This window comes from Protopterus annectens, chromosome 2.part2 (assembly GCF_019279795.1).
Source record: "Protopterus annectens isolate FY-2018-M chromosome 2.part2, PAN1.0, whole genome shotgun sequence".
In the NCBI taxonomy this organism is placed as follows: domain Eukaryota; kingdom Metazoa; phylum Chordata; order Ceratodontiformes; family Protopteridae; genus Protopterus; species Protopterus annectens.
In genome coordinates, this window is record NC_056730.1 from 428,889,577 (window position 1) to 428,908,566 (window position 18,990).

Genomic DNA, 18,990 nt, shown 5'->3' on the forward strand with positions numbered 1-18,990 from the left:
CGGGTTGTGTTGGTATTTAGCTTGTAATGTTGTGTAGTAGGATTTTTTGTCCAGCCTAATGCATTTTTTTGCACGGTTGCGCAGTTCTTGTACTTAGTTAGGCTTTGTGTTTCTTTGTTTTTTTGAATGTAACGCCAGGCAGTGTCTCTGGCCTTGAGGATTTGTTTGGTTTCTTTACTGAGCCAGGGGTTTGTAGAGGTTCTAACTTTGATTTTGCGCAATGGAGCGACAGTGTCTAGGTGTTGTAGAAATGTTTTGTTGAAATATGCTACAGCCTGGTCAAGTGGGGGGGGTTTTAGGGGGGTCCAGTCACAGTTACACAGTAAAGTGTTGAGGACCTCAGGAGAGATTTTTTTTTGTGTTTCTAGTGGATATATAGTTAGTGGTTTTGCATATGCTTGTTCTACTACATATAAAGTATATTATGTTGTGGTCACTTAAGGTGTCTGGGAGACTGCCTGTATGAGGGTACAATGTGGGGTTGCTAGTTAGGACCCAGTCAAGGATGGATTCCCTTTTAGATTTTTTATCACACCTAGTTGGAATTTGGGCTAGCTGCTGGTAGCCATGGAGATTTATTAGATTACTTGGTGGTTCTGATATACAGGTGAACCAATCTAGGTTTAAGTCCCCCAGAATAAGGGTTTCTTGTGAGTATGTGGAAGAACACCAGGATAAGAAGTCTTCAAGGCTAGCAGGTGTATTACCAGGTGGAATATAGATCACAATTGTGGTGATGACCTTTTTAGGGTGAAGTTGAAGTTGTGAGATAAGTATGTCCCAATTATTGGGGAGGGGTAGGAGTTTGGTAATTGATGGACAGTTAAGTTGGACTTGTAGAGTAAGGCAGTTCCACCCTTCTGAAGTGGTCTGTCTTGTCTAATGATATTGTAGCGGTAGGGAGAACTGCTGAGTTAGCTATGTTTTTATTTAGCCAGGTTTCTGTTAAAGCAACTATGTCTGGGGAGTAGTGTGCTATTGTGGCCTGGAGTTCAGGTATTTTATTTTTGATACTTCTAATATTAATATTTAGCATTAAAAGATGGTTGGTTTTGCTGCTGTTGTTGATTTGCCCAGGGATGAAGAAAGTGGGGTGTTATGTTCTGACATTTGTGTTGGAGCAGTTTGTGTTGGACAGGATGGATTTGGGCCTGGGTTGGGGTGGATATCCCCACTTATGGTGAGCCTGGAGTTAAAATGGTTATACAGATGTTGGAGTTTGGTGAGGAGTGTGAGAAAGTATTGTGTTTTTTTGGAGTAGGAATGACAGCATATGTGTTTAGTTCTGAATTGGTCTGTTATGTAGTTCTTGAATAAGTGTGGGCAGATATTATTATAATGTGTGGTGTCTGTGTATGAGAGTGCATAATGCAGTGTTGTGCTACTAAGTTTAGGGATATTGCTAGAGTGATAACTTGTGGTGTTGTAAAGAATTATGAGAAGACAGACTAGATTTAGTTGTGCGATGGTCATGGTTATAAAGTTTATGTTGTTTCTAGGTGGGGGTCTGAATAGGAATTATAGGGTTGCACTATATGTGGATGGGGAAGTAGTGTGGGTGATGCAAAAAATGCCTAGTGGAATGAGAGTGATTGGGAGTATTTTGTGTGGAGCAAGTTGGTGTGGTTTAATGTGATATGACTTGAGGAGCTGTGATTGGTGGAGGTGATGTGAGGGTGAGCTGTGGGTGTGGCTATGATTACTATAAATGTAGAGGTAGTGGGGACGGGAGGGAATAGGGGGCAGGGCAGGGGAGCGGAGAGAGCCCAAGCGTTAGCGAGGGCGAATGGAGCGGGGCCGAGCCAGATCCAGAGCCATCCAAGGCAAGAGAAAAAAGTAAGTATTACTTTACAAATCTGAACACTTTTAAAACAAATTCCTGAGGTCTAATGGCTTACCGGCTAGCAGAATGTAATTGCTGAAGAGCACTTGTGTCCTGGTGGGAGACTATAAAATTTAAAGATGGCTCCATGCTCAGCAGGATTCTATTATAGACTTTGAATTGGGGGAGGGAGATAGCACAAGGGGTGTAAACCAGGTGGAATGCAAAGAAACCAGAGAGGCAATCAGTGGAAATCAGTGAAGGCCTCAGAGAGGGTAAGTAATAATTCAAACTACCTGTAAAGTGAAGGAGAGAAGAGACAGCAAAGTTTATTAAGGTTGGGAGTGTATCTTTACATTGACTTGCTGATTAGTAACCAGTTTGTGCACAGATTAGAGTAGGGAGATTCATTAGCAATGATAGAGATGCAAATGAACAGGTGATCCTCCAAGTGATACAGACTAAGGCAGAAAGAACTGAGAGGGCTGCTTGATGGTTAATTTAATTTAGTCACAGGGATGTGAATTAAATCTATACTGTCTATTGGACAGTTAGGATTACTGTACTATTGGGGGGGGGGCACAAGGCTACAACAGTCAGTTTTATTAGCAAGCTGAGAACTACTAAGAAATACTGCTAATGTAATAGCTTCACTCTCGTGTCATATGCTGCATGATCAGAAGGAAAGGCTATCTCAAAGCAGACAGTTTCAAAGTGGATAAGCCACTGCATCCGTTTCTGGTACTTACATCATGGTAAATCTGTGCCCAAGGGCATTAGGTCTCATTCCACCAGAGCTGCAGCTACTTCGACAGCCTTTCTCAGAGGAGTACCAACCAAAGACATTCTAGAGGCTGATACTTGGAGTTCTGTTCACACCTTTACAAAGTATTACCATTTGCCTCTCTACTCTAAGTCCAGGGCAGGCTTTGCCACTGCAGTGCTGCAGGGCCTTATAGCCGCACCTAATGCTGTTTAGCTCCAGCCTCCCAACCATAGCTTTGGGATTCAACCCAAATGTAATGATTGCAACAGTGAAACACTAAGAATATAGTACAGTTGTGTACACTTACCATAAATGTAGATGTTCAAGTGTATTCACTGTTGCAGTCCAGGTTACCCTCCTGCCATCCCCCTGTCATTCTACAGTTTATCTTTCCTTCTCTATCTTCTACAACCTATGTGGTGTATTTGCTTGTAGATGAAGGTAAAGTTTATATTGATGCATGTATATATATAATATTGCTACCTTTTTGGGGACACCTGACATCAGGGGCAAGAAAAACTAAAGAAAATGGCATCGCCTGCTTGTTTTATACCCCTGACGACCTGACGTCATGGAAGAGAAGACAGCAACCGACGCAGGACCCAAGATTTTGGAATTCAGGCCGACTGAGGGCAACCTGCCAGCAGATTACCCAAATGTAATTACTGCAACAGTGAATACACTCAAACATCTACATTTATGTACATTTATGTAAGTGCACACAACTGCACTTTCTGTTTGGCCTGTCTGCAGCTGAGGTGTTAAATAAGTGTGGTGAAAGAGAAAAAATAAAACAAGGAGTGACTCTGTTTTTTTCTTCCTTTGAAAGAGAAGGGTAGAAAAATCTATGGCTTCCACTTCAGCTCCTTTTTTCTATAAGCCATTTAAGCAGCAAGGTGATGGCAAAAAGGATTTTCAAAAACAATGGCAATTAGGCCCCAAAAAGAAAGGAAAAGATTCAGAAAACCAAGGACAGCCCTCAGTCAGCATGGTTATTGGCCCATACAAGTCTATCCCCTTCCCACCCTGGAAAACATGTAACAGCTCTCTGAGACTTAATTTTCCATTGTGGCATTGTTGCAGACTGGTTCTGAAGGTAATTCAGCTGGGTTGCACTTGGCATTGGGAATTCCCCTTCCCAGGGGATTTCTCCTTAAACAGTGAAGCAAGTTTCTCTGTCTCTTGTCTCATCCTGCACCAGATGCTGGCCTAGGATGTTATAGAACCTGTACCTTTATGCTACTTTGTGAAAAAAAAAAAACTTTCAAGGATTTTTTTTGTTGCCAAAAAAAGGAAGGCTGCTTGGGCTTTGTACTGGACTTTTCTTCTCTAAATATTTTGTTGTCAAATTCCTACATTCAAGATGTTATCCCTTCAGTCTCTCATTCCTGTAGTCTCTCCCCTTAGCTTTTATGGTAGAGCTAGATTTGAAGGACACCTATCATCTCATTCATTTTGGCTAGCATTTCAGGCATTTTTAAGGTTTGTCATGGCTGGATTACATTGTAAGTTCTCTGTCTAATCCTTTGGCCTTCCCAGAGGACCAAGGATATTCACAAATTGTATTGTGCCCATCATTCATTATTGCAGGCTTTAAGGCATTCACATCTTTCCATATTTGGACAATTGTTTTACCTTTGCAGACCCCTTTTTCCACTTGTCAAGAATCTTTGCAGACTGTCCAGAATCTTCATCTCAGTCTGAGTTTTTAAATCAACCTTCAGAAATTTCTTATCCCTTTTCATAGAATTGTATTCTTGGAACATGTATTGGATTCTGCCCCAGGAAGAGTCTTTCTTCCTACAAAGTAGAGGTCTTCCAACAATTCTTGAATTTCTATAAGCAAAGCCATGCATTTGTAAAGGAATTTCTCATGAATTTGGGATACATGGCATCTGTGATTGTCATTCTATTCCTGGCAAGGCACCACATGAGGAAAATACACTGGTACCCCAGATCAGTCTGGCTCGAACATCTACACCATTTGTCTGTTCAGATCCCAGTTCTGGGATTTGCAAAATGGGAGATTCTTTGGTGAGTAGAGCAGATTTGTTGCAATCTGGGTCTCCAGCTCTCCATTCTGACTCCCATACAGTCTGTAACTACAGGTATCAGACTTGGAGTGGGGTGAAGTTTCCAAAGAGGTAAAAGTACAAGCTCTGTGAAACCATTCAGACAGACAGAAGCACACAAGTGTCAGAGAGATGTTAACAGAGGTCAGTGCTTTGAAAACCTGAAATAATCTGAGGTCCCCGGGATTTCTACAGGAGTAGACCGATCACACCACATGGATGTGGTATATAAATAAGGGCGTGCCAGCTCCTACCCTCTCTGCATATTGGATATGACAAGACATATTTTGAAAGGGGTGTTGTATATCCATTCATCTAGGAAATGGGTGGGTCCACCTTGGGATCTCAACTTTGTACTTGAAAAGCTTATTCTGTCTCCATCTGAATCAGCTTGTTGGGCTGAATTGAGGTTCTTAACATGGAAGACTGGTTTACTAATTGTTGTTACATCTGCTAGGAGTGTGTCTGAGGTGCAAACACTTAATGTGAAGTTGTTAAATCTCGCCGTTTATTCTCACTGATGGGTTCGAGCTGATTCTCGGCTCCGACACGGCTGATAGCAAAGCTCAAGGTTTGCCAGTAGCTTGAGACGAAGCCCCTTATCCCACAATGCACTGCTGGAATTACCTCAGATCTAATTTGCCACGGCAAGAGAGATCTCGGTGATCCAGTTAGCTCGGACCATTTTGATAAATCACAAGTTTTAAAAAACTTTTTTTCTTCTCTTTTTGAGAGATTATTCATATTCTGTGTGTGTGTGTGTGTGTGTGTGTGTGTGTGTGTGTGTGTGAATGTGTGTGTGTATGTGTGGGTTTCTTGTAAAAAATAATAATAGTTTAAAGTAGGTTATATTGTAGTGATAGTGCCTTGTGTTGGCTTGTTTTTCTTAGTGTTGGGCCCTTTCTTAGCCATATTTAGTTTTACAATTTGTACTTGTTTATACTATATTGTTTAGTGCAGGCTTAGTTAGCCCTGTATTTAACCTTTACAGGTTAATTTTGTGGTGTGTCTTTTATTAAATGTCAGATGAGAGAGAAAAGTCTCACCCCAAATCGGGGTTTAAGAAATGTCCAGATTGTGGACAGAAAATGTCCATCACGGACGGACATGTCCAATGTGTTTACTGTCTGGGGCTAAACACCTCCAAGACTCCTGCAGTATTTGCCACTCTTTTTCATCTAGGGTTGTCTTAGAGAGAAGGAGAAAACTCATAGATAGGGGATTGCTGCAGCATACTTTTTCTGAGGCACTGGGTAGCCAGGAAGGTGCCAGCACTTTTTCTAAATCTTCAAAATCTTCTGATTCTAAACAATCCAAGAAGGCAAAGAGATCAGGGGGTACAGGGTCATCGGTTCCACAGTCCTCAGAACCGAGTGTCCCTTTAGTTCAGTGCCAGCTCCCAGTTTTGGAGCCGGTCTCTAAGGTTTCCTCATCTCCTCTGCTCCAGTCAGCTCCTTCAGTGCATTCCTCGAAGTCTTCGGTCAGCCTCTCTGATATGGACATGGATCGGCTAGTGCAGATGCTTCTGAGGGCACCAGGACTTGCTAAATTGTTGTCGGCCCCAACCACTTAGTCTGAGCCGAAGACCATTGAACCGGATTTAACTACTCCTCCTCAGAGCCGTACTGGACTCTCAGAGCCGAAGGAGCCCAAACCGATGCTTGTAGAACCTTTGGAACCGAGACCCGCACCGGTGTTATTGGTTCCATCTACTTGGATGTCCTCGGCGCTGACCGAGGATGCTAAGAGCTGTCACTCTCCTGCCACGTCCAGGAAGGATAGTCGGACCGATTTGTCGGTGCCGACTCTTCCTCTCGGGGCTTTGGCTCGGATGAGCTCAGCTCCTACCTCGGGCTTGGAGCCCATGGTTTTGGTGCGGGAGGATTGGACGGTCCCTCCGGATCCGTCTACCCCTTCTCGTCGGAGCCATGGTGCTTTCGATGCCATGAGGAGGGTTCTGTCTCCTAAGACATTGTCAGCACCAGTTCGGGCTTCCTTCTCCCCTCAAGCTCCTGTGTCTGCTTCTACGTCTACTGGTCCCCCTAAGCGTAGAGACCCCGAGCCTCAAGTGGCCCCACAGGGCGTCCCTTGCTCTTCTGAGACCTCCCCAGATCTCCCCACTGAGGAGGTACCCAGGAAGAGACTGTGCAAGAGGAGGCACTTAGACTCCCCACAGGAGTCTTTGACATCCGACACGTACTTTGATGAGTCAGAAAGGTCCCCTCTATCCCCCTCTGAGGATATCTCCTTTGCGGAGATATTAGAGATCCTTAGTCAGAGGGGCGATTGGCAGTCCAAAACCCCTACTGAGGACGAGTCAGTACTCTTGAAGGCTTTTGGGTCTCAACCTTCCACTTCTTGGGTGTCTCTGCCTTACGATGAGCTCATGGAGTTGATCTCTCGTAAGGTGTAGGAGGCACCAGAGGCCATGGAACCTGTCCCTCGGAAGCCGAATAAGTTAATCTCTGCCCCGGTGGACAAAGCCTTTTTGACCAAAGGAGTGCCTGTTGATGCCACGGTGGTTGCTGCAGCCACCAAAAAGGAAGTGTCTGAAACATCCGCGCATCTATCCATCCTCCTAACAGATATTCTAGGATCATGGATAGATATGGGAAAAGCATGTTTAGTTCAGCGACTTTTTCTCTGCGATCACTGAACTATTTAACCCATTTTAGGAGACTGCAAAGAGATCTCATGAAAGAGCTAGGAGATACTCTCCAGTGTATGGTAGCTGCAGGGGTTGCCAACAAAGTTAACACACAGCTCGCTACCCTAAACTCGGTTGTAAACTTGTCCATGCGTCTTGTATCTTATGCAGCTGATGGTTCGAGTAGAGCTGCTAGTTCAGGCATTGCTCTGCGGAGACAAGCCTGGATGCGTCTCTGTTCCTTTGTGGAACCCAAGTCTTCCTTTATCAACACCCCATTTGATGGCTCATCACTGTTTCGGCCTAAAGTAAAGGAAACTTTAACCAGGTGTGAGCAGGAAGGCAAGACCCTATCTGCCGTTGGAGTCCAGTTTTCTACCCCTACTTGGCCCTACTCCAAGGGCTCTAGAGGAGGGGAAAATGTGGTTCCGAAAAGCACAGGGAGCCTTTCAGGACACACGTGGAGAAACACTCTCTAGAGGCAGAGGAGGGGGCTATAAAGAAAGACGCCGTCTGCACGGCAGAGGGGGTCCGCAGCAACAGGGTGACAGAGGCCAGTTCTCTGGTCAGCCCTACCAGCGCTCCTGAAAGGGGGCCTGGCTGTTCGGCTCTTGAGGCAGTCGAGGGGTCGCTTGTCTTTGTACCTAGAAGCCTCGCTAAACATAACATCAGATACATGGGTACAAAGCATCATTACCAGAGGATTTTTCATACTGTTCTCTTCCCCACCTACTCCTGTAAGCAGAATTCCAGATGTTCCACCCAATCACAGGGAACAAGCAATCGTAGAGGTCCAAAAATTACTAGAATAAAGAGTCATCCAACCAGTCCCAGCAGACCAAGTTGGATTTGGAACTTACTCAAGATTCTTTTTAGTACCAAAGAAAACAGGAGACTGGAGACCTATCTTGGACCTCAGCAGACTCAACCAATTTGTAAAGAAAGAGAAGTTCCGAATGGTCACGCTTCAGTCCATTCTTCCCTTCCTAGGGAAAGGCGATTGGATGTGCTCCATAGATCTCAAGGACGCGTACTATCACATAAAGATGAACAGACGCTCCAGGGGTCACTTGCTTTTCTGGCTGGGAGCCAATCATTACCAGTTTCGAGCCCTGCCCTTTGGTATCACTACAGCCCCCAGGGTATTCACCAAATGCATGGCAGTGGTCATGGCTCACCAGAGGCGTCTAGGATTTTAGGTGTTTCCATACCTAGACGATTGGCTCCTCACTGCTACCACCAGGCATCAATTGACTGAGGCAACACAATATACTCTGACACTCTGCCATCAATTAGGCATTACAATCAACTTCGAAAAGTCCTCCTTATTGCCATTGCAGCATGCCGTTTTTGTAGGAGCAGAGTTAGATACCTCAACCACCACTGTACCTCTTCCAATCGAAAGAGTCTCACTTCTTCGCTAACACATCATCTCACTGGTGTCAAAGAACAAAGCTACAGCAGCAGAGGTCTTGAAGGTACTAGGGTTGATGGCGACAGCAATACTGGCTGTACCACTCACGAGGATGCATATGCGAATCCTTCAATGGCTCCTCTTCACTCAGTGGTCCTACCAAAAACTACCGATGCACCACATGATTCTCATCACAGATTCTTGCAAGAGAGACCTTCAGTGGTGGTTAACGTCTCTTCATGTTACAATCGGAAGACCCTTTGTTCTCCTCCCCCCAGTAGCCACTGTGACCACAGACGCTTCCCTGATAGGGTGGGGGGGGGGATTTTTAGGGAAAGACTGCCCAAGGCACATGGACGGATCAAGAGTCACATCTGCATATCAATGTTCTGGAGTTGAGAGCGGTACTTCTGGCGTTGCAGTACTTTCAGGACTCTCTTTCTCTAGGGACAATTGCAATTCAGACTGACAACATGTCAGTGGTCTGGTACTTGAACAAACAAGGCGGAACCAAGTCTTACCCCCTTTGTCGAGAAGCACTTAGGGTATGACAGTGGGCTGTGTCGTTCCACCATTTTCTGATAGCAATGCACATCCCGGGGAAATCCAATGTGTTAGCGAACAAGCTAAGCAGGGCAATACTGTTGCCTCACGAATGGTCTCTCAACCGAGTTGCGGATCTGATTTTCCGCAAATGGGGCCAGCCTTGCTGCGCCCTCTTTGCTAGTCACATCAATACCAAATGCAGAAGCTACTTTGCCCTAATACCACCTCCGGGACATTCTCTGAGAGACGCACTTGTACACGATTGGCCTCTGGATCTCCTATATGCATTCCCACCTATTCCATTGATGCCCAAGGTTTTACAGAAAGCAAAGTCACTGGGAAGGACAGTTATCCTCATAGCTCCCTACTGGCCTTGACAGATTTGGTTCCCTTTCCTTCATCTACTGGAGGATCCATGGATCTTGGACCCAGTTCCGGACCTTCTGACACACCAGTCAGGGAACCTCCATCCTTCACTGCAGTCCCTAAAACTGTCTTCTTGGCAAATCCACTTCCCTTAATTGCCAGGCTTCATTCGCTCTCAGATGATACAAGAAAATTCTTTTGTCTTCTCACAAGCCATCCACCAGGAAACTGTACCGCAGTAAGTGGAGCAGGTTCTCAATTTGGGCCAATATACAGAAAATCGACCCTTTCCAAGATCCTTTATCGTCCATTTTAGAATATTTGACAAAGATTTTTAAAGAAGGAGATGCAGCTGCCACAGTTCGAGTCCAGTTAGCCGCCATATCAAATTTCCACCTTGGATTCGATAAGTTATCTAAGGCTTTTCTTAAAGATGCCTTTCACATGAGACCTCCTGTCAAAATTCCTTATTCTCTCTGGAATTTGAATTCTGTGCTGTCTCAAATTATTCTCCTCCCCTTCGAACCAGCATCTTCTTGTGATCTCAAATATTTGTCCTGGAAAGCTATATTTCTGGTAGCCATTACTTCTGCCCGCAGAGTATCAGAACTTCAAGCATTATCTGTTAGGCCTCCTTACATGATTTTCCATGTTGATAGTGTATCTCTCAGAACAAACCCCTCCTTTTTGCCTAAAGTCTGTTCTGAATCCAATATCAATCATGTCATTTAGTTGCCAGTCTTTTTTCCCTACCACTGTAACAAATTGGAACACATGCTGCACAAATTTTATGTACACAGACAGCTCAGATTTTATCTTGACAGAACTAAGGATATTAGAAAATCAGATCAGCTTTTTGTATCCTTTTCGGAAGCCAGAAAAGGTAATCCAGTGGCTAAAACAACTCTATCCAAATGGTTATCAGATTGTATAGCCTTTGTTTATGCGAATGCAAGCATGCCATTGACACACAAACCTAAGGCTCATTCTACCAGAGCCATTCCTACGTCTTCTGCCTTTCAGGCTAAATTGCCCCTTGACAATATTTGTGCTGCAGCCACTTGGTCTGAGCCTCTTACCTTTATCACACATTACAAAGTAGATAAGGCTTCCATGGACAGGTCTTCCTTTGGTTCCACAGTACTGAAAAACGTACTTCCATGAGCCACCCAAGATTAAGGGTGCTAGGGACGCTTCCCATCAGTGAGAATAAATGGCGAGATTTAACAACTTCACATAAAGAAGTTATTTACTTACCATAACGTTCCATGCGAGTTGTTTATCTCGCTTTTATTCTCACGTCCCTCCCTCCTTCGCCCTCCTGGCTGACAGTTGACTTAGAGGCTAGTACCATCCTGGTTATTCAATACTTCTTCTTCCCCTTCGGTAAGTGCTTCCTTGTAGAAATAAATAAATGGGTATATATACTCGCAGCAAACGAGATCTGAGGTAATTTCAGCAGTGCATTGTGGGATAAGGGGCTTGGTCTCGAGCTACTGGCAAACCTTGAGCTTTGCTATCGGCCGTGTCGGAGCCGAGTATCGGCTCCGAACCCATCAGTGAGAATAAAGGCGAGATAAACAACTCACAGGGAACGTTATGGTAAGTACATAACTTCTTTTTTTGAGTCAATAATACCTCATTTTAGACAAGGACAGGGCTTCTTTGAGAACTAAACCTTCTGTTATGCTTAAAGTGGTCTCAAAGTTAACTTGAAGTTAGAGTATTCAGCTCCCTGTCTTCTTTCCTGAACCCAAGATTAAGGGAGAAAGGATTTTTCCCACTGTTGATGTTTGTAGGCAGCTCTGGAGAATATCTAGACAGAGTTTGAGCCTTCAGGATAGCTGATCAGTTGTTTGTCTTGTACAAGGGTAAGTGGAAAGGACAACCAGTGTCAAAGCTGCCCATTCACTATAATAATCTACTTCCGTGCGGGATTAGTTCCCATTCTACAAAGGCTTTGGCTTCTTCATGACTTTCTGAAAAATGGTGGACAAGTAGTATTTTACAGATAGCAACTTGGTCCCCTCTACACTCTTTAACATAGCACTATAAACTGGATTCCTTTTCCAGGTCCAGGATAGGCTTTGCTCAGTCCATTCTCCAGGGGCTCTTGGAGTCACTTTATTGGCCTCGTCCCTTTGTTAGTTTTCTGAAGTGTGGCAATCTACTCATTTAGCTCAGGGTACTGCAACATTGGCCTGTGCATGAACGTAGTATAATTGTGTAGCAAACTTGGTTTAGAAGTGGATGTTCTAATGGATCACCATTGTGGTAACTTCCTCGCTGTTCAGAATCAACACAGTCCTGCTTTCCACTAAAGTTCTACACTGAAGCATCCTCTGGTGGGGTGAACTTCTTTTGCTCAGATCAGCTTAGGTTTTTAAAAGCCCAGGGCAGATAAATAAGAGTTATGAGCTCTGTGTCAGCTTAGCATCTCGGCAGGACAGCTTTCTTCAAGTAACTTACTGTAAGCCAGGACTTAAAGCAAGCTTTGCAGTGTCTGAGACCTCATCAACCAGCCTTGGTACTTAACTGTTATTTCTTTTACCATTAACAGAGGATTCTTGCCACTAATGTTTTACTCTATAATATTTGATCTGATGTTGTCAGTTTTCATTCATCCTCAATGTAAGGGACTCTGATCTGACTGAGCTGTTATTTTAGCTCGTTGAAGCCTACAAACTCTTGAGCTCCTCCCTACTCATAATGCTCTGGTCCCCAGTAGCCCCAGGTATCGTTTGCCAATTTTTGCATACAAATGTGGTTGCAGACTACTTTCGAGTTTCATCTTGTTGAGTGAGAAGTCCATATAAAAAACTTCATTTTTCACATTATTGTATCTTTTCTGTAATGTTCTTTCCATCACTGTAGCTCTACGATCTCTCACTTCTTTTTCTTGATGCTCTTATTGGTCTGGTTTTCTCCCTACCCTCTATCTTAGAAAAAAAAACTGCCTTTGTAGTCATTTCTATATCTTTAGTGTATGTGTGTGTGTGTGTGTGTGCACACGCACGCAGGTCCGTGAATGGCAGTGCTGTCTGTAACTTTACATTACTTTCCTTTTTTAACAGATGTCTCTCTGCAAGAAAATGTCTGAGGTTTTAAAAAGCGTACAAAATGCGGACACAAAATGCCCTTTTCAGACGGGCTTTCATGTGTGTGTACTGCTTGGGGCCCGAACATATGAATAAGCAGTGTGACATCTGTGATGACTTTAATCCTAGGGCCCTCATTTGAAAGGGATGTTGGCCTTGACTTTCTCCCAAGCCATCTCTGGGATCTAACCTTCAACTTCATTGTAGCCAAGGGACCTTACAAAAAGATCAAGGTCGGCTGAGACTCCATCCTCCTTAAAACCGAAAAAAAAGTGCCTAGGTCAGATCCGACTTTACCAATGTCTCATAATTTTTTGGATCTCACAAAAATGGTATCCCCAGATTCTAAGAGAAAGACTGTTTCAGATCCAAAGTCCTGAGATCTGAAACCCCTTCCTCAGATTGTCTACTCGCTGTCATTGGATCCAGTATCGTCTAGGTACCCTGTCCCTTTCTGCAGAGGCGCTCAAGGCCTTCTTCTATTATGTCTTCCTACTCTTCCAAAAGTCTTACTGAGGCAGATGTGGCAAAGATGGTGAGGGAACTAGTCCCGGAACAACTTCAGAAGGGTGCCCTTATAGTTCAGACCCCATTGGATCAGTAACTTTCACCAGTGTGTACTCTTCCACTGACTCAACGTGTGGGATCAGTGCTATCAGACTGGAAGAGACTGGTATCTTCGGATCTGACAATGACTCTGAGTTTGTTGGTTCCGACTTTCAGATCCGGGTGGCTCTCAGAGCCAAGGCTTCCACATCTGATCCGAGGGGGTTCAGTTGACTCCAAGATTCTCAGAGCCTTCTCTCCCTCAAGGAGCTTTGGCGTTTGATAGTTCTGCTCCGGCTTCCTTTTCAGGTGGACAGCCTGTGGGGAGGGGGGAGCTGGTGGACCAGGGACTCCCTCTGTTTGCTTCATTGGTCTACTCCCCTGGGAGGTCAGCCTTTGAGTTGGTGAAGAGGATCTTCTCTGTACCCACAGGTCAGGTGGGTCCTCCCCTCTCGTTTCCACCCTTGACCACCCAACTGGCTTTGACACATGATCCTCGCCACTCTACACCACTGGGGCAGCTGGCCTAGAGCTTCCAGTCTACCCAATTTGGGATTTTTATTTCTCCCAATACTTCCCTGGATCATCCCACCAAGGAAATCCTGGAGTCACCCCAAGAGTCTGTCACCAGAGATACCGACTTTGATGAGGGAGAGTGGTCTCCCAAATCACCACAAAATGATGTCTCCTTCAGAAACATCCTTGAACTCCTAAAACAAAAGAGTGGCCGGCCTGCCCACAACCCATCTCCTAAAGAGTCTGTATACCTGGAAGCTTTCAAGACTGGCCCGTCTAGAGTCTGTCACCAGAGATACCGACTTTGATGAGGGAGCGTGGTCTCCCAAATCACCACAAAATGATGTCTCCTTCAGAAACATCCTTGAACTCCTAAAACAAAAGAGTGGCCGGCCTGCCCACAACCCATCTCCTAAAGAGTCTGTATACCTGGAAGCTTTCAAGACTGGCCCGTCTACCTCCTGGATAGCTCCACCTCCGATGAGCTGGTAAATTTAATTGGTCAAAAGGCTTGAAAGAAACCTGACTTGAACGAACCCATCCCCAAGAGACCGGATAAAAGTATGGCACCTACAGTAGAAAGGCAGTATTGGAGCAAGGGCGTCCTGGTTGATGCCATGGTTGTGGTGGTGGACCCCAAAAAGAAACTCACTGAAGAGAGTTCGTCTGTCCACCCTCTTAATTGGGAGTCTAGGGCCATGGACAGGTTTGGGAAGCAAGTGTACGCTTCAGCGACCTTTACTGTATATTTGCTGAATTATCTAGCCCACTTCATGAGATTGCAAAGGAACCTAATTAAGGAACTTTTCAACTCATTAGCAGGGATCACTACTGAAGAAGCCTAAGCATCTGTGGCCCCCTTAGTTGGCTACCTTACAATCGATTGTGAACTTGTCTATGAGGCTTATCGCCAGTGCAACAGAAGGCGTCTCAGGTGCAGCGGGTTCAGGCATATCCATAAGGAAGCATGCCTTAATGTGCCTGTGTGATTTTGTGGAGCCTTTCAAGTCTTCTTTTGTCAATGCTCCATTTGACGTATCTTCATTATTTGGACCCACAGTGGAAGAAACACTCTTCAAGTGTGGAAAGAACGGAAAGAACTTGTCTGCCATTGGAGTATGTTTTTTGACCGCTTAATGAATCTTTTCACGGAATCAACAGGGATCCTGCAAAATGTAGTTTAAAAAATCTCATGGTCCATTCCAAGACACATGTGGAACTTGTTCTCCCAGAGGCGGAGAGGGAAATGATAATAGCAGAAGATGCCCTCATAGCAGAGGAGTCCCGCAGAATACAGGATCCAGTGATACTTTCTTTGATGGGCTCTGTGGGGTAGACTTTCCTTGCACCAAACAGCCTGGCTAAGTTTAATAAACATCATTTGGGTGTAGAGAATTATTACCAGAGGATGTACCATACCCATCCCTCCCATCAGTAACAAAACTCCCCAATTTTCCACCCAGTCAGAGGGAGCCAGCAACTCAACAAATTCAGCAGTTGCTTGCAAAAAGAGTCATCCAGGAGGTCCCACCAGAACAAATCGGATCCGGAACTTATTCAAGGTTATTTTTGGTTCCAAAGGAGACATGGGGACTGGAGACTGATTTTGGATTTCAGTGTGCTAAACAAATCATTCATGCAGACCAAGTTCCAGATGGTCATGGTACAGTCCATTCTACCCTTTCTGGGGAAGGAAGACTGGATGTGCTCTATAGACCTCCAGGACAGGTACTATCACATAAAGATCAACAGATGGTCAAGAAGGTACTTAGGCTTCCAAGTGGGAGACTGTCATTATCAATTCAGAGCTCTGCTCTTTGGACTCACCACAGCCCCCAGGGTGTTTACCAAATGCATGGCAGTGGTAGCAGAACATCTAAGGCTGCAGGAAATCCAGGTGTTCCCATATTTGAATGACTGGCTCATCACCACCCCAACCGGAAATCACTTGGTACAACCAAGAGACCAGGTACTAAGAAATTGCTCAGTTCTTGGAATCATTGTAGATCACAACAAATCGCATTTGCTATCCATGCAGAAGCTGGAATTCATAGGACAATCTTCAGCACGCAATCCATGGTTGTGTCCCTTTCATTATCACAAGTACAAACTATCAGAAACCAAGTCAGGAGAATCATCTGCAGAACGAAGATTTCAGCCAAAGTTGTTCTGCAAACTCTAGGTGTGATGTCTGCAGCCATAACCTTAGTACCCTTGGCAAGGTATCACACGAGACTTTTACAATGGATTCTGCAAATGCAGTGGTCTTTTTTCAGTCACCCTATATCTGTAAAGATGAGTGACCCAAATATGCAACAGTTACCTCTCATGGTGGACGCAGTCATGCCATACCCAACAAGGTTGACCATTCCTACTTTCTCAGCCCAAGGCCATAGTGACCACAGGTTCTTCTCATATTGGGTGGGAAGGATATTATCTGGGGGAGACAGTCCAAGGCACTTGGTCCTCCAAAGAAGCCAATCCACATATCAACATTCTAGAGATGAGAGCAGTGCTTCTTGCATTGCAAGCAATCAAATACTCTCTCCCTCTCTGGACAGTTGTGATTTAAAGAGACAATATGTCAGTAGTTTAGTACATCATCAAATAAGGAGGAAGCAGATCATATTGCCTTTGTCAAGAAGCTCTCAGATTGTGGCAATGAGTGATAGCCTCCATTCTCTTTCCAGTGGCAATATGGCAATGCATATTCCAAGGAAGTCCAATGTGTTAGCGGACAGACTGAGCAGGTCCCTCAAGGTGGCTGAAATGATTTTCCATCAGTGGGGTCAGCCTTGTTGCATTCTCTTTGCATCTTCTCTAAACAAGTACAGCAGCTTCTTTGCTCTAGTCTCCCCTACAGGGAAGTCACCGAGGGATGCTTTTCTCCATGATTGCCCCCCCCCCTGTCTGTATTTGCCTATCCCCAACTCCCTTGATCCCCAAATTTCTACAGAAAGCAGCCAGTTTGAAGAGGTGAGTCATCCTCATTGCACCTTACTGGCCTTGACAAGTGTGGTTCTCCTTTCTTTGGGCCTCATCTATTGTCTCCACCTTGGATTCTGGATCTGACTCCAGATCTTCTGTCCCATCTGACAGGACTGACCGCATGGTTTCTCCAATTCTGTTGATGGCCAGGCAACCTATCCTTTCTTCCCCGGTCCGTTACAGTTCTTCTCATAAACCGTCTACCAGAAAATTGTACAAAAGCAAATGGAAACCGTTTGTTTATTGAGCAGAGCAGAATCACATAGACCCCTTTACAGCTCCTTTACATGCAGTCCTTGAATTTCTAGTTGGGTTGTTTAATAAAGGAGCAAGTTCATCTATGATTAAAGTTCAGCTAGCAGCAATTTCAAATTTCCATGTACGATTCCAGAATTTTTCTTTGGCTTCCTCAAAAATGTATAAAGTATTTTTGAATGGTACTCTCTTGCTCAGATCTCCTTTTAAAGACCCTGTTCCCCAATGGGATTTAACTCTAGTACTGCAAGTCCTGATTCGGTCTCCTTTTTAACCTGCAGCCAGATGTGATTTAAATTTTCTGTCCTGGAAGACAACCTTTCTGGTTGCTATAATTTTGGCCAGAAGAATATCAGAACTTCAAGCTTTATCCTTGAAACCTACTTACTTAGTCTTTCATAAGGATAGGGTTACCTTATGTACCAGTACTTCCTTTCTGATGAAGGTGTTGACAAAATCCAGTATTACCCTCCCCGTATTCTTTACAAATTTCAGTAGCAAAGGAGAATACTTGTTACATTCACTTGATGTGCACAGACAGTTAGGATTTTACTTACACCATACAAAGGATTTAAGGAAATCAGACCAACTGTATTTCTTTTGCAGACCATAGACTGGGGGAAGCTGTAACTAAAGTATCTATAGCCAGATGGATAACAGAATGTATTTCCTTTGTATACAAAAAAATTGAATATTCCTTTCCAGACACATGTAAAAGCTCATTGTACTAGATCTGTGGCACCCTTTCCTGTATTCCTGTCTAGGGCTTCCATGGATGATATTTGTGCAGCTGCCACTTGGTCAAATTCACATACCTTTATTAATTGCTACAAATTGGATTTGGACTCAAGGGGAAGAGTGACCTTTGGTTCAGCCATTCTCAGGAACATCCTTCTTTAGGGTCAACCCACTGCTGAGGTAGCTGGGGACTTTGACCAATATGTTGAGGATGAATGAAAATTGACATCATCAGATAAAGAAGTTATGTTCTTACCATAATGTTCCATATGTGTTGTCCATTTTCATTCATCCTCAACTCCCAACCCTCCTACCCCTCCTCCCTTATAGGAAGAAACGTGTATATGAGGACACATTCAAAGCCTCATGTTCCTAAGGGTGTTTAACTCCAGTGATGCCAATTTGTATGGTTCTTATTTTTTCTTCTTCTTTTCCTTCTTTCTTTTTTCAACCTATATGTTGTATTATCTAAGGGGGAATGGGGACCAGGACATTATTGGTAGGGAAGAGCTTGAGAGTTTGTAGGCTTCCACAAGCTGAAATAACGGCCGAGTCGGATCCGAGTCCCTTATGTTGAGGATGAATGAAAATGGACAACACAGATGAAATGTTATGGTAAGAACATAACTTCTTTTTTAGTATTGTAATCTTAAAATGTTTACTTGTTTGTTAAGACTAAGATCTGGAATATGACTTGTAACTACTATTTTTTTTTTCCTTACATGCTTGCGTCAGAGGCACAGTCCGGTAAGTAAGTGGCGATAACCATTTTGGATTTTTTGATTCTTTCATTTTGTGTTTCTTTTGTAGAAAATATCTACGTGGCTTTAACTTTATATTAATGTTTAAGTCTAACTTTATAATGCAGCGTTTTCCTTTTCTTGTCTAGGTACCATTAAAAAGAAACTCATCTAGTAAGTACACTTGTTTAATATTATTACTTCTGCAAAGTCTGCATATTTTGTGGTTGCATGAGGTCTGAAGTCTCTAGCATGTGCGTGTATGTATATAGGTTCATAGGTAGGTACTAGGCTATTGGCCCTAGGGCCTATACAAGCCTAGCCAAAAATGTACCCTGGCGTTCGCCACCCAAGAAAATTATTTTCCTGTGCCCCTGTCAAGCAGAACCACAGAAGTGATCCCCGGGGTGAATTTCCTATTACCCATCCAATCATCAAGATTTTTCTTGAAGAGTGCTAATGAGGAGCTCTGTTTG

At 44.1% G+C, this 18,990-nt stretch overlaps 1 protein-coding gene across 2 annotated transcripts in view; it reads left to right on the forward strand.

Moving 5' to 3' along the window:
* The window catches only part of FCHO2 (FCH and mu domain containing endocytic adaptor 2), a 4,043,518-nt gene that overhangs the window by 1,728,069 nt on the left and 2,296,459 nt on the right, over nt 1–18,990 (forward strand). For both annotated transcript variants that reach the window (XM_044063938.1, XM_044063939.1), the window contains exons 14-15: nt 18,510–18,521; nt 18,664–18,688. In XM_044063938.1, coding sequence (XP_043919873.1) covers nt 18,510–18,521; nt 18,664–18,688 — 37 coding nt within the window. The remainder of the gene's footprint in view (nt 1–18,509; nt 18,522–18,663; nt 18,689–18,990) is intronic.